At 35.0% G+C, this 26,680-nt stretch overlaps 2 protein-coding genes and 1 non-coding gene across 6 annotated transcripts in view; all 3 read right to left on the minus strand.

The window, feature by feature from the left end:
* Nucleotides 1-26,680, minus strand: part of PIK3CA (phosphatidylinositol-4,5-bisphosphate 3-kinase catalytic subunit alpha) — an 87,261-nt gene that overhangs the window by 20,633 nt on the left and 39,948 nt on the right. For 2 of the 4 annotated variants that reach the window (XM_088838925.1, XM_088838934.1), the window contains exons 2-7: nucleotides 10,100-10,527; nucleotides 9,388-9,597; nucleotides 7,156-7,406; nucleotides 5,015-5,260; nucleotides 4,182-4,267; nucleotides 213-318 (exon numbers count right to left, since the gene is read on the minus strand). In XM_088838925.1, the coding sequence (XP_088695051.1) occupies nucleotides 213-318; nucleotides 4,182-4,267; nucleotides 5,015-5,260; nucleotides 7,156-7,406; nucleotides 9,388-9,597; nucleotides 10,100-10,451 (1,251 nt within the window). In that variant the 5' untranslated portion in view covers nucleotides 10,452-10,527. Of the gene's footprint in view, nucleotides 1-212; nucleotides 319-4,181; nucleotides 4,268-5,014; nucleotides 5,261-7,155; nucleotides 7,407-9,387; nucleotides 9,598-10,099; nucleotides 10,528-17,752; nucleotides 17,895-21,339; nucleotides 21,404-26,680 lie in introns of all 4 variants that reach the window. The other 2 variants (XM_088838930.1, XM_088838928.1) reach the window with 2 other exon arrangements.
* Nucleotides 21,411-26,680, minus strand: part of LOC148778806 (T-complex protein 1 subunit alpha-like) — a 29,167-nt gene continuing 23,897 nt past the window's right edge. The window contains 1 exon segment of the mRNA XM_088838968.1: nucleotides 21,411-26,679. Within this exon segment, the coding sequence (XP_088695094.1) occupies nucleotides 26,268-26,679 (412 nt within the window). The 3' untranslated portion in view covers nucleotides 21,411-26,267.
* Nucleotides 24,067-24,176, minus strand: LOC148778807 (U6 spliceosomal RNA). The gene has a single exon (XR_016038455.1). It is a non-coding gene; the product is annotated as a U6 spliceosomal RNA (small nuclear RNA).

Raw genomic sequence — 26,680 nt, forward strand, 5'->3', positions numbered from 1 at the left:
GTTTTATCAGTATGAACTGAGGACATATTCATCATAAAATAATTTCTGGAAGCTCTACTAAGTTATTCTTCTTTAAATAAATATATTATTTTTAAATGTTTGATTTATTAATTTTTAAGTAAGGGAAAAAATATCCATTTCTTGAAAAATTCAATCAGCAGTATATTTAGGGGTTTTTAGGAGTGAATATTACTATTCTTTCGATACTTTACCTCTTTAGCACCCTTTCGGCCTTTAACAGAACAAATGGAAAGGCAAAGTCGAGCAGCACGAGGAAGATCAGGAATGTATATATCGTAATTCAGCCATTCATTCCACCTATGAAAAATTTTAAAGAAAAAAAGAATTTACCAAAAAAGACTTTATGCAGACTATATAAATGATTCCTATAAATCACTAATAGAAAGATAAACGAAAACCAGGTCAGAGACAGAGTGGAACAGAAATTTTACAAGATCAAATCTAAATGGCTAATCTAGACATGAAAGAGTAGTCAATATAATCTATCATCCAGAAAATGCAAAAATAAAAAAATAACACTATTAAAGAGAATGGCTAAAATGATAAAGACTGATGATTCTAAGGGGTGGTAAGGGTGTATATTAACAGGAAACCTCATACATGCTAGGGGAGGTGTAATTTGTACAACCAATTTGGAAACCATAATCTACTAAAACTGATCCATAACTTGGCTCCATTTCTAGGCATAAAACCACACAAATGTATGAAATCCTGAACAGAATGCTAACAGAATTATATACAGTTATCTCCAAACTTCAAAAAAAATCTAAATGTCTAAGAGTAAATAGATAAATGGTAGTATGATCATATAATGGCATACTGTATATCAATGGAAATGAACACTAGTTATTTACAATATAGATGAAATCTTATAAGCATAATATTGACTGTAAGAAGCTAGGAACAAAAGAATATCAACTCCTTGAGTCCATTTATATAAAATTTAGAAACAACCAAAACTAATAGCATTAGAACAGTTACCTTTGCGGAGGAGAGATTAATGGATTGGGAAAGAGTATGAGGAGGGGTTTTTGGAATGCTGGTAAATATTCTAATTCTTGACCAGCATAGTGGTTATACAGATAGTTATATAGGTATTCATTTTGTGATAATTCACTGAACTATACAATCATGATTTGTATAATTTTATGCATTTGTGCTGTACTTCGGTAAAATAAAAAACAAATTCACTTATAGAAGATGGAAATAGAAAAAGGAAACTAAAAAGTAAAAAACTAAAAAACAGAAAGATAAAATTAATTTCCTATTATGATTAAAATTATATTTAATTACTCATGTATGATATAGTTTCACTCAGAAGAGCCTGTTAATTTAAATAAGTCAGTAGATAAATAAAAGATACATAAGGAGAAAGTATTTAAATTTCAGAGTAACTACTTCACAGGAAGTAATAAAACTTGACATAATGAGAGGAAAAAAGTTACTACAAAAAGTGATAAAAATTATTCAAATTTTCATAAGTTCCCTTTAACTTATTGGTTGTTACATGTGAAATTATATCTATATTTGGTATATATACTTATAAAGAACCAAATACAATAAGTAGTTCTTTTTTTTTTTAATTCAGAATCCTATGAGCAAAGAATTATCTAATAGATCAACAGGCCTTTAATTATATTAAATATATGGTTTTTTTTCTGATTTTAAGAGAACACATTTTTCTTATTTTTAAATTTTTATTTTTTGTAAATTTTATTAGAAAACTGAAATTTACAATGTGCCCTTTTTTTTTTAATTAAAAAACATATTAATGGCTAAAAATATGAATTCAGAAGTCAGACTGTCTGGAGTAAAATCTTGTTTCTACTATTTTACTAAATGTGTAACCCTTGCTTTGTCTGTTTTCTCATCTGTGAAATGGGACTAACAACAGCACCAACTCTCATACAGCTGTTGTGAAAATTAAATAAGATTACATAAAGGAATTAGAATAGTAACTGCTGCTGCTGCTGCTAAGTCACTTCAGTCGTGTCTGACTCTGTGTGACCCCATAGATGGCAGCCCACCAGGCTGCCCTGTCCCTGGGATTCTCCAGGCAAGAACACTGGAGTGGGTTGCCATTTCCTTCTCCAATGTGTGAAAGCGAAAAGTGAAAGTGAAGTCGCTCAGTCGTGTCCAACCCTTAGCGACCCCAGGGACTGCAGCCTACCAGGCCTCCATCCATGGGATTTTCTAGGCAAGAGTACTGGAGTGGCTTGCCATAAAGCTCAAGTGTCCATTTATACAGAGAAGACTTACATTTAAAATAGGGAAACTCAGCTAGAAGGAAATCTAAAGAGAAAGCAAACAACAAATGCAGGGAAAAGAAATACTGTAAGCTTTGTTAAGTTCATAGTAATTCAAGAAAAATTAGATGGTGTATCTCAAATGTACCTAGTACATTTTATGACATTGACACCTTCTGAATTGCTCTTAATGAAAAATTTTCTACGCACTTTTTAAGAGAGCTATGTCTCATTAATGTATTATAGTTGTTCAGTACTGTGCTAACCAACTAAAGCATGTTCTTTTCTTCTTCTAAAGTCCACACAAACACACACAATCCAATTAAGTTCTTTAGTTTTAAGCAATGGTTATATATATATTCCAAATTTATTCTGATTTTGGGAGATAACTGGTAACATTTATATGGAAATCATAAAGTATCTAATTTATTTAGAATATAGAAAGCACAGATTTGGAAAAATCATTTAATCTCAGTAAGAATTTTTAAGATTCTAACTTTCTAATAACTTCATATACTTTTATCTCTGATTTTTAAGTACAGAAAAGCTCAAAAATTTACTTAAGTCTTTATACTACTTCCGTAGGGGTTTTACCTTATAGATATTCTTAAAGAAAAGATAATAAAACAGAAATCCTTTCTAAATAGTTACCTTAATATATTAAATTTTGACATTTTGATCTGACATCATTAAATAAATTTACCTTTTACTTTTCTAAAGTCTGTTTATTTTTGTTCCTTGAAAGAATTAGGATAAATCTATCTAACATTATTTTGGGGTCCTTCCTTGGGTTTGTTGAACCCCTGAGGTTGTTGGTTTTATAGTTTTCACCAAAATTTGGAAATTTCTGGCTATTATTTCCTCAAATATTGTTTTTTATGCTCCTTGCAAAAGCACCCACTTAACCTGTGACAGATATGCTGTACGAATGGGAAATAAACTTTTGTTGGTCTAACAAAAATTTTAAAAGATTCTGGTGTTGTCTATTGCCACAGTGTAACTTCTAACCTGAATGATGTGCTTTCTGACCTATAATGGTTCAGGTAGAATGGCAATTATATTCCTTCTTCCTGGTAGAGAAGGATACCATCTCTCTGAACTCTACCTATGGTCTAGAAGGGTGGCACCTCTAGCAATTACATTACAAGACCAGAACTTATTCCTGACTTTTCTAGAACTCAGTCTGAATTCATTATGAAACTTACTTCTGGAAGATCCATTAGTTAGCCCTCCTGCTAGTCTAAAAAGTCTACTTTAACATTTAAAACCAATTTGAGTTCTCTTAAAATACTACTATATTCAGGGATAAACTTTTATTCCCAAGTGATTCTATAAAGAAAGGCCAAGAAATGGCAAGATGGAAAGTTGCTGAATTATACTACCTTTTTTATTTCTTCATTTTATCTAGGTAGTAATCATTTTTAAACATTTCCAGTAACTCCCCCTCCCACTAAGAAATTGGTTTGTTCCCAAAGATTCTTTACTTGAATGTCATAAACATGTATTCTTGGGAGTGTTGTAAAGGAAACTGCCTCAGAGTAGTACAGCTCTCAAGTTATTTGCCAACTCTCACTTCTTAATGGAAATGGAGTTTAAAAAGGAATAAAATGCAAGGTTTTTAGATCTACTGTAAGGAATCATCAGCACAAAACTGTAACCACATTCTGTTTTCTCCTCGACACAACGAAAGAGAGAATCAGAAAAACTGTTCCAGTAACATTTTAGAGAAAATAAATAAAGTGATCCCAGAATGAGGATACTTATTTGATGGAATATCCTTATATTCTATATTAAATGTCTGGGAATTATATATGACTTGCATAAAACTAATAATGTAAAATATGCTACTTTTATTTATTATACTGTTAAACACTAATATGACTTCTGAAAATATAAATTCATATACTTCCTTACCTGGGATTGGAACAAGGTACTCTCTGAGTGTTCACATTATCACATAAGGGTTCTCCTCCATGGTAGATACCTGTTCGAACATAAATCTAAAGGGAAAAAAAGTTATGTGTATACACATACACACATGCACACATACATACTAGACAAGACCAATATTCAGTTCAGTTCAGTCGCTCAGTCGTGTCCGACTCTCCGCGACCCCATGAATCACAGCACGCCAGGCCTCCCTATCCATCACCAACTCCCGGAGTACATGATCAAAACAATTTAACCCATATGAATGAGAGAATCAACTAAAAGTTTTTGTTCAGATGTAGCTTTTCTGTTCTCTTTTTCTTCCCATATATAGTAAATTAATAAATGATGTAGATTTTTCACCAATATGTTGCTGCCTTCAACACAGGCCCACAATCCATTTTCAGGTCAGTTATGTAATTCAGTTTTACAAATTTCAGAATGATAAATTGGTACATATACTAAATATTACTTAGTACTCTTAGCAGTTAGAGCAGCACTTCATAGAGAAATTATTAATATTTCTACAACAAAACATATGGATATTTACACTAAGTGGGATAAATAAAAACTATAAAAAACCTTCCTTCAGATTAGGTCAGGTTTTCCTGCCAAATGAATTCTATAAAAGTTTGGTTTTAAGAGCTTAGAATTACAGATATTAGAATTATTAGAATTACAGGAAAGGACTATATAAAGGTAGATGTTTTCTAGCCAACTGAAAACATACAGCAGGTCAACAGATTATGATATAGTTAAAAAAAAAGATTTATATAAAATAATTTATATCAATTATAAACAGCAACACTTGACCTTACCTTGTCAATGTCTCGAATATTTACATTCACATAGGTTGCACAAAGAATTTTTATTCTGAGTGCACTATTTATAACCCAAAGGGATTTTGTAGATGTTTCTCCATTCATATATGGCGTAGCTGTGGAGATGCGTCTGGAATATGATGGCATTGTAAAACAGTCCATTGGCAGTTGAGAGTAGAGGCTTTCTTTAGCCATCAGCATCAAATTGGGCATCCTCCCAAGCATTATACAGCTTCTTATATACTGTAAGAGATTAAGGTGGGAGGGGAGAAGCCATTCCTTGTAAAGTTTTCATTTTAAAAGCAAAATGCAAGAGTATTATGAGAGAATTTACATACTAATCTGCAAAGGTGATTAAACAAATCAAACATTATAGATTTTGTTTTAGCAGTTGCTATATTTATAACATTTAAAATACTAACATTTGGGAGTTAGGTTACAGCACAGATAAGCCAAGCACCTCCTGGCATATAAATTGTATAAAAGAAAAGAAAAATCAAGGTCAGCTTTTGAGACTATAGTTCTACCTTCAACTGGAAAAAAAAGAAGAAAGAATTAAACAGAAGGATCAGGACATACTCATTATGAAAACACTGCTCTTGTTAAAAGAAAAAGCAACATATTTAGAAAGCCTCTGTCATTCAACGTATTAAATCATACTGATGTAAAATCCAAGAGCTGCTGCCCACTTGTTCTTTCGTCCCAACATTTCTTGAGAAACATTTCTTAAAAAAAAAAAAAATCACGCACACACACACAAAGAGAGAAGACTAATAATTAAGAAATATGTTTTAAAAAATATTAAAATGCACTGGTTTGAACTTTAAAATGATAATCAGGATAGAGATTTTTAATATAAATGCTACTGTACACCCGTAATTGCTCAGTAGGTGAAGAATTCACCTGCCAATGCAGAAGACACAGGTTCGATCCCCAGGTCTGGAAGATCCCCTGGAGAAGGAAATGAAAACTCACTCCAGTATTCTTGCCTGGGAAATTCCATGGACAGAGGAGCCTGGGGGGTTACAGTCCATGGGGTCACACAGAGTCGGACACAACTGAGCGACCAAGCACATATACACATAGCACTACTGTACACATAGTACAAAAATCTATTTTCTTACCCATAAGCCCTAGTAGAATGTAAGCAAACTAAAAGCCAAGACCAAGTCTTACTTGGTATTGTAAATCAGTACTTGACAAATGCTTGGTACAAATATGGTTGCTTCTTATAAGTATTTATTTAATGAATAGAAAAATAGAGTAGAGAAGTATTAACAGTACATCTTAATTAATTATAGGTCATGGATTTTGAAATGTTTAATTCCTTCTAGTGCCACTGTTTGGAAAGGGATAAAAATCATTAAATGCCCCATATTTGGGTGTTCGTGTAACTGCCAATTTTATTTCTTTTTGGACAAAGAACATTTACTTTATTGCTAACACTGCGTATTCAAATACAACAAGCCCTTTTTTGAAAAGTATAGCACATGAAAAGCCTTTTGGGCAAGCTTCATGTTATTTAAAATTCTTATTGGGTATAAAAGTATTTCACTATAGAACTGGAGCTATCCAGAAAAAGCACATAATGCATTTTTTTGTAAAACACCTGAAACATTACTGTATCTTACCTCATGGAACAATTAAATCGTCACCAAATCAAATGTTTGTATCTGAATAATGACATAACTATTACACTTGATCTTAGCCAAAAGGCCAAGAAATGATAAATAATGACATAACTATTGTTACAACTGTAAACTGTTACTCAGCTTACCCATATACATGTAGTCAGGTCCCCAAATATTAATCATATGAAATCTAAAAGAATAGCATTGGTCCTCTCAAATTCATCAGTCTCTCAAATTAAATATAGTATAAAAAAATAAACTTATTAATGCTATTTACTAATACTATTTAGTTTTAGGAATTCCCTGGCAGTCCAGTAATTAGGACTTGGCATTTTCACTGCCAAAATCAGGGCTCAACCCCTGGTCAAGGAACTAAGATTCTGGAAGCCAAGAAGTGTGGCCAAAAAAAATTAAATTTTCAAAAACTGCATCCTAAATATAGATACCAGTTCCCAATGTTATTACCTTTTAAATTCAAAATTAATATCTTTAAAACTTGCTACTCACCTTATACTGACTCAGAGGATATTTTTCTAGGAAGTATTCATCGCATCCACACACTTTTAAAATATACTTGCCCTGATATTCTAAAACACAGAGTTTTAGTTGTTCAGATGATAGCAACATACTTCGAGTTTTTTTCCTGATTGCTTCAGCAATTACTTGTTCTGGCACACAGTCATGGTTGATTTTCAGAGTATACTTCTGTTTGTCATTATTTGGAGAAACTATTACCCAAATCACCACTATTATTTGCCCTAAAATATAAAAATAATATTAGATGCAGTCACCACATATATTTCATTTTTCAAGACACAAGTTTCAAAAAGTATGCAGTATCATTACTCTAACCACAAACAGAAATAACTTATAATCAACCATAATTAAATACAGGTAAATGTCAGGTAGAAAGAGAAAACCTTCAAATATGATAGGGCTGACAAACCATGCCCCAACCTCATGTTTTAAGGCAAGAACACAAAACTGTCACTACTGTGTGTTGCAAGTATCTGAGACCAAGCTAATTTCCATTCTAAACTGCATGACATACTTCATAGATACAACCCCCCTGAAGAGTGATTCATGATGGCATCAAAGGTTCAACAGTACTTTAAGTACAAGTGTGTCTCATAACTATGGGAAAGAACCATGGAGACTTAAAGAAAGATGCTGAATCAGAATGAGAGAAAAGATGGGGGAGGGAAGGGGAAGAAAATAAATTTTCTATTATTTTCCTTTTAAGATTAATGAAGTGTAAAGCTAGGGGACCAAGAAAAAAAGATGAAAATGAAAAGATTAAAACTATCTTGGAGTGGCCAAGGTATATACAGTAAAATTCTTTCAGATTCTCTATATGTTGAAAAATTTTCATAAAGAGTATTAGGAAAAAAAGAAAAGATCATTTCATTTTAAAAACTATGCTAATGTAGAAATGAATTTTAAATGAAGATCTTATGTTATATAATCATTAAACTACTTTGAATAATATGGCTGAAATAGTACTAAGATGCCTTAATTTATTCTATTGACAGAATACTATGTTTAATAAGTAAACCTATTCCTGCAGCCATGAAGTTAAAAGACGCTTACTCCTTGGAAGGAAAGTTATGACCAACCTAGATAGCATATTAAAAAGCAGAGACATTACTTTGCCAACAAAGGTCTGTCTAGTCAAGGCTATGGTTTTTCCAGTGGTCATGTATGGATGTGAGAGCTGGACTATGAAGAAAGCTGAGCACCGAAGAATTGATGCTTTTGAACTGTGGTGTTGGAGAAGACTCTTGAGAGTCCCTTGGACTGCAAGGAGATCCAACCAGTCCATTCTAAAGGAGATCAGTCCTGGGTGTTCATTGGAAGGACTGATGCTAAAGCTGAAACTCCAATACTTTGGCCACCTCATGTGAAGAGTTGACTCACTGGAAAAGATTCTGATGCTAGGAGGGATTGGGGGCAGGAGGAGAAGGGGACAACAGAGAATGAGATGGCTGGATAGCATCACCGACTCGATAGGCATGAGTTTGAGTGAACTCCGGGAGTTGGTGATGGACAGGGAGGCCTGGCATGCTGTGATTCACGGGGTTGCAAAGAGTCGGACATGACTGAGCGATTGAACAGAACTGATTCTATAACTTTCCATTAAAAACTTCACTTTGTTATCTTGAAAAACACAAATATTTATCTGATACAATGATATTTTCATTTCTAAAACAACGCAGTTTAAATACTCCCATGTTCACTTAATTCTAGAAACTGATATACTGTCAATAGTCAAGTCATTATTATCACTCATTATGATCAGAGTTAAACAATGCATCTAACATTTACTTTTTCTTTGTATATAGTAAGAATGAGTTAACTTTCTCCATAATTTCATAAAATATTTCTATTTATAGTTTTTTATTTGTAAAAATATAATTAGTTGTAATTCTGTTAACAGTGAACTTGAAATTCAATGTTTTATTTTCAGTTTTATTCTAAGATAAACAATTCACCAAGGCATCAGCACCACATGCACATATTCATTCACTCAATCAATAATTATTGCATACAAGTTGTGTACTTGGCGGTCAATTATATCTTGTCAGTATAAGCAGTCCCTGTCTTCAAGAAGCTTATTATCTAGCTAGGACAAAAAGGTATATACATACAGGTATATATATTATACCTGTATAATGATATAGGTATAGATAGATGTTTTCATTACAGTGGCCGTTTATGGTAGGTAGATAATTTTCTTACCTTTATCCAATTTATTATATATGTGCTTTGGCAGTTCTGGTGAAGATTCTACATTTGGAGGATAAACATACATTGCTCTACTATGAGGTGAATTAAGATCCCTAAGATCCACAGCTTCTTTACAAACATTGAGAATATTTCTTCGAAAGTCCTGTACTTCTGGATCTTTAACCATATCAAATTCACACACTGGCATGCCGATAGCAAAACCTTAAAGGATAGAACATTCTGTTAAACACACAGTAAGACCATGCTTGTTATAAACAAGGAATTTGGTAGATACGGACGATCACAATAAAGAATTTTCTGTGTTAATAAGATTTTTTATGAATACATATAGTAAGAATTGACAAAAATCTCAAATGTCTAATATATAAAATATGATATGCTAAGAAATTTGGAACAAAAGTAGCAAACATTATTATCAACTATTTTTTAGAAAACAAAACAAACTGGGATATAACAAATATAAATCATCCCTCATTCCCTCATATGATACTTCTTAAAGAAAGTTTTACAGAATAATACCAAGGTGTTAAAAATAGTCCCTTAGCCTAACAGCCAAAAACTACTTTAGAATTGTAATGGTTTTTATTTTGAAATCTATTTAACCAGTTCAGACAAAATATTTTATTAATGAGAAAACAGTTAAGCTTCATAGTTATCTGCATTTAGAATGGGATGACAATGCCATTTCAAAATTTTATCATACCAATTTCTCGATTGAGGATCTTTTCTTCACGGTTGCCTACTGGTTCAATTACTTTTAAAAAGGGTTGAAAAAGCCGAAGGTCACAAAGTCGTCTTGTTTCATCAAAAAATTCTTCCCTTTCTGCTTCTTGGGTAACACTTACGAAAATGTAAGAAGATTCATCTTGAAGAAGTTGATGGAGAGGGTATTTTCTTGCTTCTTTAAATAGTTCATGCTTTATAGTTATTAATGTAGCCTCACGGAGGCATTCTAAAGTCACTATCATCCCATTTGGTAGTAAACATTCTACTAGGATTCTTGGGGGCATCAAGTGGATGCCCCACAGTTCACCTGATGATGGTCTTGGAGGCATTGTTCTGATCCTTTACAAGTTTTACATATAAAAGTTCTTTAAGGAATTAGATATGTGGCTGTCCCAAAGCAGAAATCTAAATCAAAGAAAGAAAAAAGTATGTTAAAGGAGGAACCATCAAAAAATACGCCTATGGCATTACTAAATGTAAAATTTCATTTTCTGTAGTTTGAAATGATTAGAATAAGTAATTATAGTTCATCTTATATTATTGTTCCTAATTAGGCTAAAAGATGGCTTCCCTGTTAGCCCAGACAATAAAGAATCTGCCTGTAATGCAGGAGAGACCTGGGTTCGATCCCTGGTTTGGGAAGATGCCCTGGAGGAGGACATGGAAACCCACTCTAGTGTTCTTGCCTGGAGAACCCCCATAGACAGAAGAGCCTGGTGGGCTACAGTCCATGGGGTCGCAAAGAGTCAGACACAACTGAGCGACTAAGCACAGGCTGAAAGAATTATTCCAAACCTGAAATTAGAAAAAACAATTCAGTTCAGTTCAGTTCAGTCGCTCAGTAGTGTCCGACTCTCCGCGACCCCATGAATCACAGCACGCCAGGCCTCCCTGTCCATCACCAACTCCCGGAGTTCACTCAATAAAAACAATTACTTGCATTTAATCACATTTAATAAATTCATTCAATAAAACATTATTATTTGAATGGATTTTTAAGTTCAGATCTTATCAAGACAGAGCTGGAGCTATGGAGAGAATAAATAGTAAGCTGTAATTGAAACCAAAATTCCCATTATATATCATTCTTTTCTATTTTATGAAACAACAGAATTTGGTCTGGAAAGGACCTTTTAGACCATGGAACCATGGTTCCATCGTTCTTAAAGATGAGTAAAGTAAAGGCTTTCAGGCAAGAATAATGAAATGGCAACCCACTCTAGCATTCTTGCCTGGAAAATCCCAAGGACAGAGAAGCCAGGCAGGCTACAGTCCAAGGGGTTGCAAGAGTTGGACATGACTTAGCAACTAAACCACCACCATTGTTTTTATTTTAAAGATGAGCAAACTAAAGACTAGAGAAGTCAAGTCCTTCTCCTTTTACACTACTACCTCTACTCTGTGGTAACCAGAATTTACACAATTTAGTATTTTTTTTTCTTAAGAAAGAAAAATCTTTGTAATTTCCTTTTTTGTATTGATTATTGTCTAAGTGATACTTTTGATGATTCTGTTTTTAAGTATAATTTACTTATATATTCAGTATAATAAAAAGTGTCATCAATGCATTTTCCTTGAGATAGGATGATTAATTTGCAATGATCCATCCCTTTTACCAAAAAGTAGTAGTGTTAGTTGCTCAGTCGTGTCTGACTCTTTGCGACCCCATGAACTGGAGTCTGCCAGGCTCCTCTGTCCATGGGATTCTCCAGGCAAGAAAACTGGAGTGGGTTGCCATTCCCTTCTCCAGAGCATCTTTCCAACCCAGGGATCGAACTTGGGTCTCCCGCATTGCAGGCATATTCTTTTTACTGTATAAGCTACAGGGAGTCCCATGTAGCGCAGTTTTATTTCTTGTGGTTTATATTTTGTTATTCAGTAAGCTAAACTATAAAACTATAAGAAAAAAAAAAAAGGTCAGAGCTATTAAGAAAATAAAAAAGAAATAAAAGTTAAGCCAGAGGAATGATTCAAAAAACCCCAGACAACTTACCGTATTCGATTACTCTATCAGGCACTATAGACAATAGCTAAATGACCCTATTCACCAACAATGTATTGGTGCTGTCCCCAGGACCATGATAGGTACTGGGAATATGATGATGAATAAGACAGGCCTGACCTCTGCCCTCACAAGACAACATTGAGAGTGTGAAGGTTATGTGTATCCTGGTGTGGGGTAAAAAATTCACATGTATAAAACGGAAAAAAAAACAACAAACCTCTCGTGAAGAAGTACCAGGTGCTTATAAAAGCACATACAGTGGTCACCTAACTTAATGGAAGTTGGAATGAGACAGTTTTCCATAGAAGGTAACATAAACTAAATTCTTTAAGGACAAGCAGGAGTGGAACAAACACAGTGAGAAAGAGATGAAGAGCAGGATATACTTAACCCAGAAACTGGCTCTGACTCCTTTATTTCGCACAAGCCAGTATCTAATTCATCAACAAATTGTGTTAATTCTGTACCCTGAATTTTTTAATGTCTTGGGTCAGTCCACTACTCTTTCTTGTCTGGACCACTGCAAAGGCCTAAATTGTCTTACTACATCTACATTTGCCCTCTACAATTCCTCTTTCTCCACACAGCCTATGAAACTAGAGAGAGCAATAGGATCTGTTTTGATTAGACGTTTTTGTAGTACCCATTCTCAGTTGCAAACAAGTGTTTATGGTATGCTTCAGAGTTTTAACACATGAAGGAGATGAGGAGTAAAATAGCAGGAATTTCAAGCCCTCTCCCTACCTCTGGAAATACAGAGATCAGTTCAAAGACAATAAGGAATGTACAATTTTTTTTAATACTTGAAAATATCTTCTTCAAATTTATAAGACTCACTGAAGTTACAGGATTTAAAATATAATTATCCTATTCTCTATACTTTTAAAAGAAAATTCATTGGCTAGTAAAAAAAACCAGATGGATCAATCTGAGAGCATAATTACAGAAATGAGTTAGGCTACGTTTTTAAAAAACATACAAAAAAAATTTGAAGAATGCAAGGGGAAATGCCAAATGATTACTTTTAAGTGATGATCTGCCTGCAGAAAAAAGTTCAAATAAAAACAAAACCAAACCACAAACCATACCAAAACAGGAACTGTGTTTATAGTTTTCTTTGTTGAATGGCACTAACAGGTCTATGTTATGGAATCATGAGGGTAACTATTTTATATAATAAATAACAACTCCCAAAGTCCCATATGTTTCTTAAGAATTAGCGAAAGGGAAGTCTACTATCCAAGAAATCACTGATTCTAATCCTTATTCTACTTTAGTATATTTATGGGAAATGAACAACTATGAAATACTTGAGACACATCCTTCTCATTAAGAGAATAAATGTGATCATAGCCATAAAATACTGGGAGATCCTGGGAAGAAGGCACTGGTACACACTGGTAGTACTCTACAGGAGGGAGAGGAAGCTAACTTTCTTATTTGTCCTCTTACCCCAGGCCTTATTCTGTTCAAACCATCACCTCAGAGCTCACAAGAACAGAAGTGTAGAAGAGACAAATGGAGCTAACACTATTTAGTAGATATCTTGCAGTTATGCATGCAGTAACCCTTTTGGGGTAAGAGTTGGACACGACTGAGAGACTGAACTGAACTGAATAAACATTTTATATATGAGAAAACTGAGGGTCAGAGAAGTAAAGTTATTTGCCACCAGTAAATATTAAATATTTTGAATCCAGGTCTACACAATTTCAAAGTGTACATTATAACCATACTGTTATTTGGACTTCAGTTATGGCAGGAATATTCACTGGTGGTGAATAACGGTGAATGAAAGAACGCGCTCTGAAGTTACACTGGATTCAGATTCTGTCTGCCTTAGTTAATAGTTGTATGGCCTTAAGCAGTTCAATTCATCTCACCAAACCTTATATCACCACCACCACCACCACCACCACCCTGGCCTCCTGCCCCAATTTAAGTTGGGATAATAGCATATACTTCATCAGACCATGGTATTGATGAGGTAATATATGAAAAACATGTAAGCAAAGAGACTGGCATACTGTAAGCACTCAAAAAATGTTAAATATAATTAACAAACCTGTCAAGTATACCCATAGTATCTTTTCAAGTTTTTATGAATTATTCAAGAATGGCATCAGTTAGTAATAGGAAAAAGAGGACTGGGTTCTTTTTACAGAGGGGGGCAAGTAAACAAGGAGTTTCAGCTTCACAAAGCAGTATCAGAGTCGAGTGCTGAAGCCTGAAGGCAGAGCCGGAACTGCAAGACTCAAAGACGAATTTGGAACAGTACCAAGTGGCTCAAATGCTGGGATTTTTGCAACTGTGGCTTGCTCCCCAGACCCTGTGTATCCCTATTTAATTAGTACAGCTATTTACAGTTTAGGTGTGAGGAATCCCTGGCTTAATCGCCCTTTTTGGAGAAATACTTGTTTGTGCCAGGTTCTAGGTTAAGTAGTATGAAAACAATGGTAAATAGATGCTTTCTCTTTGGTTGTTGAGTTTGTTGGGGAAAGACAAGACCCAGGAACAACTTTAACAATGGAAAATTGTTATAAGGCAGAATAGGAACTTTGGAAAAGTCACAAGAAATCTCCAACTGCGTGAAGAGGCTAGGGAAGTCATCAGGGAAGTTTATGTACAGCATTACAGATTAATAGGGATTTTGCAGAGAAATGGCTTGGACATGGGGCAGCTAGGTGAAGAGGGAGTTTTAGATAGCTATAAAAGTGTGTGTTCAAAGACCATGAAAAAAATGCAGCCTTTACCAGCAATACAAGTTTGATTTTTTTTTTTACTACTTGAGTATGAAATGCATGGGAATAGGTAGGATATGTGATAATGAAGGAGGACTGAGAGATACACAGGGGCAAGAAAAGTAGATAGACTCCAAGTTAAGGAGTTTGAATTCTATGTAGTATACTCTAAGTAAAAGGCAGTCTCTAAGTATTTTGAACAAAAGAATAACATGACATTTTTTCATGATTTTTAAATTCAGATTTCTTAAAAGTTTTGTTTTCAAATAAATGATATAATCAAATAAACAGTAAACCAAGGTGTAAAAACACACCTTTAAGGACAAAATATGCAGCAGAAATGAACAGCAGAAAATAGTCTTAGACTCTCCATTGTCACTTGACTTTTATAGCAAAAGGTTTCTTAAGTCAATGGGCAATTCAGTATTTGGAACACCAGATGTGCACTCTTCCAGCCAAAAAGACAATGACATTTTGACAATTTGGTTTTTAACTCCTTAACTGAAAGCCTTTCTCCATTTATATTAGAGTGTTATTTCCAGATTTTATCATTTAAGGCAAGAGTTATCCAACTATGGCCCACAGGCTAAACCCAGCTAACCACCTGCTTTTGTAAATAAAGTTCAACTGAAACACAGCCAAGAAACCATGTTAACGTACCATTAATGATGCTTTCACATAAAAACAGAAGAGTTGAGCAGGTGCTACAGAGACCATGTGGCCTGCAAAATCTAAAATATTTACTATCTGGCCTTTTATAGAAAAAGTCTGCTACCTCTGAAAACATGTCAGAATTACTTGATATCAACTAGAGAATTTTCTAAATATACACTGGATAATAAGTCATCCCAACCCTGCCTTTGCAACCTCAATCCCACACTTTCAATCTAAATATTTTGAAAACAAAGAGATTAATGTTAAGCCAGTCAAGTTAAAATCTTAAAACACTAAAGTACCTTATAAGTCACCTAATTAAAGTTCAGTAGCAATTTTCAGTTTGTTAGGAGCTCACCTATCTGATAATAGAAAGTTTTTGTGAAGCACTTCTAAAGTTATTCCTAAAGGTTGTTATTCTTACACTTCTTTATTCCAACAGTCTGCCTTCTATCTCTTCAAATATTGACAAAGACTAAAAATTTTCCGCAGTTCTTTTAACCCCAATTCCTTTAACCATAATTCAAGTGAGATAGCTTGTTGTCTTCTTTGCCATCACTGGATGTATTCTTTGGCTGATTAATATTCACCTCGAAATGCAGCAACTAACATCTAGTACAATACTCTACAGTCAATATCATTAAGGCAGAGTACAGATAACTGTTAGTTGACTGTGGATTATAAGTCTATATACACTGGCTAAGACAGCAGAGACTTTCTAACTTAAAATATACATAAAGCGTATCTTATATATTTTAAATTTTAATTTCAGAAGTATATTATGTTTAAAAATTATTTGTTTCTAAAATATCAATGTTACATCTACATCAGAAAGTCACTAAAAATAAGAAAGCTATTTTACTGGTAGAGTCATTATGGAGAACAGTATAGAGGTTCCTTAAGAAACTAAAGATAGAGCTACCATATGACCCTGCAATCCCACTCCTGGGCATATATCCGGAGAAAAGTGGGATATGGATGCATGCACGCCATTGTTTATTGTAGCACTGTTAACAATAGCCAATAGCCAAGGCATGGAAGCAACCTAAATGTCCATTTGGGTTGGACAGAGAAATGGATGAAGAAGATGTGAAATATATACAATGGAATATCACTCAGACATTAAAAAGAATGAAATAATGCCATTCGCAGCAAGATGGACGGACCGCGAGTGTCATTCTGAGTGAAGTCAAGTCAGAGAAGGAGAAATATTGTGTGACATCCCTTATATGTGGAATTGAAAAAGAAATGATACAAATGAACTTACAAAACTGAAAGAGACAGATTTCAAGAACAAAATTCTGCTTGTCAGTGGAAAGAGATAGGGACTTTGGGATGGACATGTACGCACTGCTATATTTAAAATGGATAACCAACAAGGATCCACTGTATAGCACATGGAACTCTGTTCAATGTTACGTGGTCAGCCTGGATGGGAGAAGGGTTTGGGGGAGAATGGATATGGCTGAGTCCCTCTGCTGTTCACCTGAAACTATTACAACATTGTTAACTGTCTTTCAGTTCAGTTCAGTTCAGTTGCTCAGTTGTGTCTGACTCTTTGCAACCCCATGAATCTCAGCACGCCAGGCCTCCCTGTCCATCACCAACTCTCAGACTTTACCCAAACTCATGTCCATTGAGTCGGTGATGCCATCTAGCCATCTCATTCTCTGTCGTCCCCTTCTCCTCCTGCCCCCAATCCCTCCGCATCGGGTCTTTTCCAATGAGTCATCTCTTTGCATGAGGTGGCCAAAGTACTGGAGTTTCAGTCTCAACATCAGCCCTTCCAATGAACACCCAGGACTGATCTCCTTTAGGATGGACTGGTTGGATCGCCTTGCAGTTCAAGGGACTCTCAAGGGTCTTCTCCAACACCACAGTTCAAAAGCATCAATTCTTCAGCACTCAGCTTTCTTCACAGTCCAACTCTCACATGCATACATGACCATAGTCATGGCTAGAAGGACCTTTGTTGGCAAAGTAATATATCTGCTTTTAAATATGCTATCTAGGATAGTCATAATTCTCCTTTCAAGGAGTTAAGCGTCTTTTAATTTCATGGCTGCAATCACCAGCTGCAGTGATTTTGAAGCCCAAAAAAATAAAGTCTGACACTGTTTCCACTGTTTCCCCATCTATATGCCATGAAGTGATGGGACCAGATGCCATGATCTTAGTTTTCTGAATGTTGATTGAACTTTAAGCCAACTTTTTCACTCTCCTCTTTCACCTTCATCAGGACGCTTTTAGTTCCTCTTCACTTTCTGCCATAAGGGTGGTGTCATCTGCATATCTGAGGTTATTGATATTTCTCCCAGCAATCTTGATTCCAGCTTGTGCTTCTTCCAGCCCAGCATTTCTCATGATGTACTCTGCATATAAGTTAAATAAGCAGGGTGACAATATACAGCCTTGACGTACTCCTTTTCCTATTTGGAATCAGTCTGTTATACCCCAATACAAAATAAAGAGTTAAAAAAAAAAAAAAGAAAGCTATCTTGAAGTATACACATGCAAATTGAGGGGATATCTATACTGACTCTGCTGCTGCTGCTGCTAAATCGCGTCAGTCGTGTCCGACTCTGTGCGACCCCACAGACGGCAGCCCAGCAGGCTCTGCCATCCCTGGGATTCTCCAGGCAAGAATACTGGAGTGGGTTGCCATTTCCTTCTCCAACGCATGAAAGTGAAAAGTGAAAGTGAAGTCACTCAGTCGTGTCCATGGACTGCAGCCTACCAGGCTCCTCCGTCCATGGGATTTTCCAGGCAAGAATACTGGAGTGGGTAGCCATTGCCTTCTCCGATACTGACTGTACTGTAGCTTAATCACCTTATGTGTGTTTGGTCGCTCAGTTGTGTCTGATTCTTTGTAACCCCCTGGATTGTGGCCTGCCAGGCTCCTCTGTCCATGGGATTTCCCAGGCAAGAATACTGGAGTAGGTTGCCATTTCCTTCTTCAGGGGATCTTTCCCACCCAGGGATTGAACCCACATCTCCTGTGGCTCTGGCAAATTGGCAGGTGGATTCTTTACCAATGAGCCACCTGAGAAGCCCAAACAGCCACAGTCTGCTACAACAGGCACCAGGCACCTCATATTTTATAGATTTATATACATGTTCCGCAAATACAGAAGCTGCACAAATGCTGAATGACAAAAGGTTTTACAATTTTTATAACTGATAGATTTAACATGTTATCTGATTTAACTAACACATTAACAAATATGTATCTACTTAAACATATACTGACAAGATATTTTCCACTCCATTCTCAGATAAGTCAATAGAGAAACATTAGTTTTGTGGCTAACTCAGTTGCCAAAGTTGCATCTTAGTTGCATCTATTTGCTCATAAACTGGAAAATAAGCTTTTCTGTTTTTAAAAAATTACAAATGAATCTTTAATTTATTTAGAATAAGAGAACAAAAACTGGGCTCTACACTTGCTACAGAAACAACATGACCAAAATCTCATGGTCTTATTACTCTCTTTAATATTTACTTTCAGGGTTAATTACTTCCTTTCTTAATGTTAGTCAGCTTCTTACATGTATTTCTGTAATTGTACCTTAATATGTTATTATTAAAATTATCTACATCCATGTTAGACTTCCTGATAGACTGTGAACTTTTCCAGGATAGGGTTTTTTTGGGTCACTATAATCCTAGAGCATAAATGAGTAAGTAGGAAAACTAATATGTTGAAATTATCCCAAGGAAAATGTAACAAGGGCCTGAACAAAAAAGTGGTAGCAATTAGTAAAAGGCAAAAAAGAGAAAGATGAATACCTTGTTAAGGAAAATCAAAAGAACTGAGAGACCAATTGGATTTGAGGGATAAGAAGAGTAATTTTAAACATTTCACTGCAGAGGTTACGGAGGCACGGGAAGGAAGCAAGTGTCTTTTAGTACAATTATTCTGAGTCCCAGTTAGGGCCTCGTAAAATTCTCTTCCTCTAAGAGTCACTGAACTGTTGTTGAAGTGAGTCCAAAGGCACAGCTGTAATATACACTAGCTCTGAAAGGATGCACATAAGCCATTTCTTTCAAAGTGCTATCCTTCATTGACCTTTATATGCAGATCATGAGAAAACAAATCTAACATTCTTTTAGTGATTAAGAGAAAATCAGGTTGGAAATCAAGTTCTCATGACCAGGATATAGAAAATTTAAATTCCTTTAGAAGAGGATGCAATTCATTTTCACTATTAAATATGTAGTGCTATAAAAAAGGTGTTATAACACTACATTTCAGAGATTTAATGCATTATATAAAATGTGCTTAGTTGATAAGTTGTGTCCGACTCTGCAACCCCATGGACTGCAGCCCGCCAGGCTCCTCTGTCCATGGGGATTTTCCAGGCCAGAATACTGGAGTGGGTTGCCTTGCCCTTCTCCAGGGTATCTTCCCAACCCAGGGATTGAACCCAGGTCTCCTACATTGCAGGTGGATTTTTTACCGTCTGAGCTACCAGCGAATTCTCCAGGCCAGAATACTGGAGGGGGTATCTGTTTCCTTCTCCAGGGGATCTTCCCAACCCAGGGGAAGATCCCAGGTCTTCCTGGGATCGAACCTAGGTTTCCCACACTGCAGGCGAATTCCTTACCGATTGAGCCACCAGGGAAGTCCATTATATAAGATAAGCATTCCCTAACACGAGGTCCACAAACAGGTTTAGGAAGGGTTTTGCTAATGGATTTCTAAAATAATGACAACATCAAGGTCAAGAATATCTATACTGATACAAACTTTTGATCATCAATAAAAATGAACAAGAACTTTAAAGTGGTTAAAAGAATCCAGTGTGAGAGGCAGAATCAAATGTGATAAACATAAAAGGCATTAATAAGGTGAAATATAGATTAATAAGTCTTGAAATCTAAGAACTTGATCTCAGATTATTGAATTATGAATTTTCAAATTTTATACAGATAAATGAAGAAAACATAACAAATCTCAAAATACAGTACTGATTTCCCTAATCTGAACTGACGAAAATTCAAATTTTTATGTGACAGGACAAATTAAAATTGCTTAAAATTTAAGCTCAAAAGGAACTAAATATTAATTAACAGAGGTGAAAATCAGAAGGACAAGATTATGAAGTAACATAGTTAAACAATGTGAAATATACAATAAGAGATATTTCATAGTAACACACAGTTTAATAGGACAAATGATTCCATAGTGACGTAGCTTTCCAGGAAATATTTTTCTTATCTTTGTGAGGAACTCAAAACAGATTATCATAGCTTCACATAAAACAAGCAGCAGGCAGTCAGAAGTAAACTGCAAATCAGGTAACTCTATAAATCCCACTTACTTTTCAGATGAAGATAACTGTATTTGGTTAAATTACGATTTTGAAATATAGAACTAAAAGAATGACTAATACTTCAAATAAAAAATACATTGTTTGCCTTGTTTTTCTAGTTGTAGAAAATAGTAAATTCTAATTCTTTGATTCCTCTTTATCAACCAGGCTACCTTGTGACTAATAGCAAGCACTGGTAAGACAGGTGGACAGCATTAGGGGTATCTCCTTTTGCCCAAAGGGAAGAGCAAAGCTAACCTTTCCATACAGAGAACCTAATCATGACTCAAGCCTTAACATCTTAACACCTGTAGCAAATGAGTAATGAAGGGACCAGAAACAGAAACCTCTACATTTTTTCAATTATGCTATTATTCAGTATTTAGTAGCAAAGAGAACATATATGAAACCAGTCTTGTTCTAACAGCAGAGCAGAAATGGTCTAAACTGAGGGTTTTGCTTTGGTTCAGAGCACTACTCCATCACCCTCAGCATTACTGACCTTATGGAGAACTCTGTAATTACTAAGACTTCCTCAGGAAATTTCAGGCAGTTCCTTATTAGCACTAAGTGAAAAAAAAAAAAAAGGTTACTACCTCATAGTGATGTTGTAATAATTAAATAAGATAATACATGTTAAAAAGTCCTTAGCATAGTGCTTGGAAGATAAAAATTCAATAAAGTTTTCCCTCTCTCTTATCTATAAGATCAATGCTATCAATGCCATATCCAGAAAGGGACAGAACTTTATTGTTTCAGGTCTAGTGTAAGAAGATGATAGATATTTTAAAAAATATTTTTATTATTTGATATCTGAATAGATGTCTCTGCCCTCATCTTTATATTTGTCTCTGTATTCTTATTCAAACATGAAATCCCTAATGGATGAAGCCTATATCTGTGTAATTCAGTCTGTACACTCTCAGCAGAGCATAAGCATCAAATGGTCATCTGACACATTCCAACAATGACAAAACAAAAGAGATTATTCTAAAAAAGCAGATGGAAATAGAAAAAACTGTTATTTTAGAATTATACTATACATTATTTGTAAAATCTATTTCTTTAAGTTTATACATGAAATTATATTGGTTTTCTTATTTAAAGAAAAGGGAAAAATTGCAATGAGTAATAGAAATAAAAATGCAAACTCATGGTAACAAATATTTTTAGCTTTTAGAACTGAAAAAAAATAATGACCAGTGAGGAAAAGCAAGTAGTAAAGAGGAATGAAATAGACTACACTATCAAATTTCTCTTCATGCTAAAATAAATGCCTTTTAATCATATCTGAATTGACTGGAAATAAGCAGGGATGACGGTGATCTTTTGGGTTAAAAATCAACAATACAGCTTATGTACATTTATTAAGATACTATTTAGTTCACAGAAGCAATACGTAAAGGAAATTTGGTATAATATACAGGGTGATTTTTTAATGAGAAAAAAAGATACTTTCCTTGAAAAATGGTTAAAAAGTAGTTATCTTTTATATAAAGAGAGAAACAGCTCTATGATATTTAAGTTTGACAGCTATATCTCCATTTAAGGGTTTAGAGTATACTCCAACGCAACAGTGAAAATAGAAGCCTAATCATGCATGAATACCTCCATGAAAATTCAACCAATATGAGATCAGTGAAGAGACCAGCCCAGTAAGGAAGCATGACCCACTAAAAGAAAATGCAAAATATGGAGGGGTTCTAGAAATGTTACTCCAATTTTCTACTAAGCAAAAATTTTAGCCTATGAAAGATGAAGAGAAAAGGTCCTAAAAGTGTAATCTTTTACACCAAGTCAAGGTTTATAACCAAACTTACTACTGATGATAACAAAAAAATGGGGTTCCCAGTACTTTCTAATTTCTCTTTTCAGACAAGATCGGACACATTCAGGGTGGTATGGCCACAGACTCTAATTTCCCTTTTCAAATGAGACTCATGTCCCATATATTTAAGGAAGATAATCTATTTATTACTTGGCATTATTTGGATGATGCTAACCACACACCATTCCTTTCTTGATTGATGGGTTCACTTCAAAAAGTATAAAAGGGCTCTACTCTCCCGTTTTTCTCTCAAAAGCCTGGGTGCTTTACCAAAAATAACTTCACTCTATTATTCTAATGAAGCTAACACCTATCCAGGACTCGGATATAGTCTTTTGAAGAGACAAGAGTACATCATCCAGGGCCCATCCAGAGAAATTCATTAAAGAGTTTAAGAATGTTCTGAGTAAACATCTTAATCAAATTAAAACATCTAGTAAAAGGTAACACTGGCAATGTGTTGACTTGATTCTTTTTAAAGACCTGTAATAAGCTGAAGGCAAGATGTTTCCATAAGTCATCAGGAATGAGAACTTCTCTTTCTAAAGTTTATCAACTGGTTTTTCCTCTTTCATTTTTGTTTCTTTCTGGTTTAGCATAATGCCTTTAGACTTTCCATAGCTTTAAATATCTCAACAGTCTTTCAAGTTCTCCTGCTACTACGGGTGAGGATGGATGAAGTTCTGGAAAACATCTGCTTCACACTGTCCCTCTTTGTCTTTTCTTCTCTTTATCAAGAACCAACAGCAGGCAGATTCTTTCTTGTCTGAGCCACCAGGGAAGCTCTTTGTGTCCACAGAGAGAGAGAGAGAGAAACTTAAATCCCCAAATGGTAAATTTTCACTCTAGTTTGATCCAATAAAGTTGGAGCTAGCAATTTTGACTGGGAATACTAGCAGACAATATATTCACCTAAATGCTTCCAGATATATCTCATTGAAAGTCTCTGCACAGCATTATTTTCATTTTTGGTCAACTCAAAATTTATTCAAATTTTACAGATTTATACTATCTGTCACAAGCCCAAACTTATCTAGAAGAGAGAATGAGAGGCCAATCATAAAGCTTCATCATGGTCTACAGTTTCCAATGGATTTCTCTATCTGCTGAGTTTTATGCAGTGTCGTAAAACTTCAGCTATGGTATTTGTGTCTATTATCATATACTACCACGCACAAATGACGAACAAAGCATATATTTATATATCATTGCTATAACTGGTTGTTGCAAGGAAAATATTTTCAAAATCAAATGACAAGGTCTAGCATGCACTGCAATGATAATGGTGGCGATTCTGCTAGTACTCACAGGCCAAGAAGAAAGAACAAATGGACTCTGCCAATTTCCTTTATGGCAGGAAAAGAGCCTGCTGGTAAGTGAATCAAATAAAAACATTAATGTAAAACTACGGAGTACTTCTTGAATATGTGTATCAGTCTTACACAGGGACCAGGACTAGTCTTCTGCTGTCATTCTAATTTTAGTATATATTCTGTGGAAATAGGTATAATTTAATGAACTTTTATTAAAAATACTAGGAAGACCTTACCATTAGCTTCTTTCATCTCAAGGCATACTCCCCAATGTTTGTATTACAAACTAAACTCTAAAAAAACGTTAAGACAGGTATTATTTGTTTACTGAATACTACCCAAGTCTATCTACAGATAACAATACAGTTCAAGAGGAATGCTACAACACTGGATGGAAGACATAAAATACAGCAGACACTTGATTTTAAGTGTCCTTTTTCAATGATAAAGACCAAATAATAATACTATGGTGTAACTGCTTGCCATCTGGTCCATTTTCTGGCAATAACAGAATACTTCAGTATTACACTAGTAATGCAGAAAAACTCCCCTGCAAGCAATTATTAACCAAGTTAGTAGTGATTTATCAGACTTCAGTATTTGCTCTTAGTATAAAGGCTACTTCACTAAAGCAAGATTTGGAGTAATGCAGGAGAGCTGCCTGGCAAGCAAAGGAATACAGATCTTTCAGTGTGCAATCAGAGAAGGTAGCTTAATTTCAGCACAAGCATCCCCTAGACAAGATGTAAAGACAAGCAGTCCTATGAATGACAGCAACAACAATGTGGAGTCATGTAAGCACAGATTTGTTTTTTAAAAACTCAACTTTTCAGGCAACACAATATAGGTAAGATATCTTAGAATCCATTTAATGATGGATTATATTAGTAGATGCGTTTCACTTTGCTCTTTCAAGTATTTACTATTCATTTATACTTGATACAGTACAATGTACCAAGTAGTTGGGAAATCATAGTTGCTATACTTTAAAATGAGAGCAATGAGAATGACAAACTGAAGTGGGTGTGACTGTGTATAAACGGCAACATAAGGGATCAGTAAGTAGAATATTTCCATTTTATTCATTGCTGCTTAGTATGTCACCAGTCAACTCCCTGACAAATAAAGTTAAACAATAAATTAACATATAATTCAAAAAGTTAAAGCACTTTTTAAATCTGTATCAACTGACAAAACCTTTAAAACTATTTAACGTAAGTCATTAAATTATTATCAAACAACTGCTTCCCACATTATGATTCATTAGTTAATTTTCCTGAAATTAAAACAAATGCACAGATAAAAGAAAGTTTGAAAAAGGGAACTTAGCTAAAACTCTAAACCTTCACTAGGGAGTATATTATCTCAAGAAAAGGAATGATTGCAAAGTTTACAGGGAAGAGATAAGGGAAACTTCCTAGGTTAAAGAGAGCCACCATAGGAGATATTAACAGAGACTTATGTATATGTGCCAAGAATGGATACCTTGATGGAGAATCCTGCTGTGGTGAAAATTCAGCATAACAGCATCTATTATGGAACATAAATAGCACATTTAAACCTCTATTTCTTAAACTGAAAGACTGAGGTTAAACTTCATCTTTAAACATAAACTTTAACTTCATCTTGTTGCTGTTCAGTTGCTAGTTCAGTTTAGTCGCTCAGTCATGTCTGACTCTTTGCGACCCATGGACTGCAGCACACCAGGCCTCCCTGTGTATCCCAACTCCCGGAGTTTACTCAAACTCATGTCCACCGAGTGATGCCATCCAATCATCTCATACTCTGTTGTCCCCTTCTCTGGCCTTCAATCTTTCCCAGCATCAGGGTCTTTTCAAATGAGTCAGTTTTTCGTATCAGGTGGCCAAAGTATTCGAGTTTCAGCTTCAACATCAGTCTTTCCAATGAATATTCAGGACTGATTTCCTTTAGGATGGACTGGTTGGATCTCCTTGCAGTCCAAGGGACTATCAAGAGTCTTCTCCAATACCACAGTTCAAAAGCATCAATTCTTCGGTGCTCAGCTTTCTTTATAGTCTACTCTCACATCCATTCGTGACCACTGGAAAAACCATAGCCTTGACTAGACGGACCTTTGTTGGCAAAGTAATGGCTCTGCTTTTTAATATGCTGCCTAGGTTGGTCATAACTTTTCTTCCAAGGAGCAAGTGTATTTTAATTTCATGGCTGCAGTCACCATCTGCAGTGATTTTGGAGGCCCCCAAAATAAATTCTGTTACTGTTTCCCCATCTATTTGCCATGAAGTGATAGGACGAGATGCCATGATCTTAATTTTCTGAATGTTGAGCTTTAAGACAAATTTTTTTTTCGGCAGCATGTTGTACTTTTAATGTGTAATATTTGAGATACAAGCAAGCTGCATCTAACATTGTTATAAATAAAACAGATCTGTCATCAAAGGCTCCAGAGTGAACAGCATCTTCATAACCTCCATGCTTATCATCTTTGCTTTCTGGGTATAATTTAATAAGATCACCAATTCGAAGAATGGTAATTACAGCTTTAGTTGAAAATTTCAAGCTCTTAACTTTAACTATGGTTGGTGCAAACAGCCCTGCTTGTTTGTTGTCACAGGGTTTATCATCGACCAAGTCAAGACCAATCCATTTTACATTTTTTCGTTCTGGGTTAACCTGAGCCTCATTATGAAAAGCTCTTAATTTTGAAACCAGATCTGGGG

The sequence above is a fragment of the Moschus berezovskii genome, chromosome 1 (genome assembly GCF_049115385.1).
Source record: "Moschus berezovskii isolate FMDL1 chromosome 1, NW_MosBer_1.0, whole genome shotgun sequence".
Lineage (NCBI taxonomy): Eukaryota > Metazoa > Chordata > Mammalia > Artiodactyla > Moschidae > Moschus > Moschus berezovskii.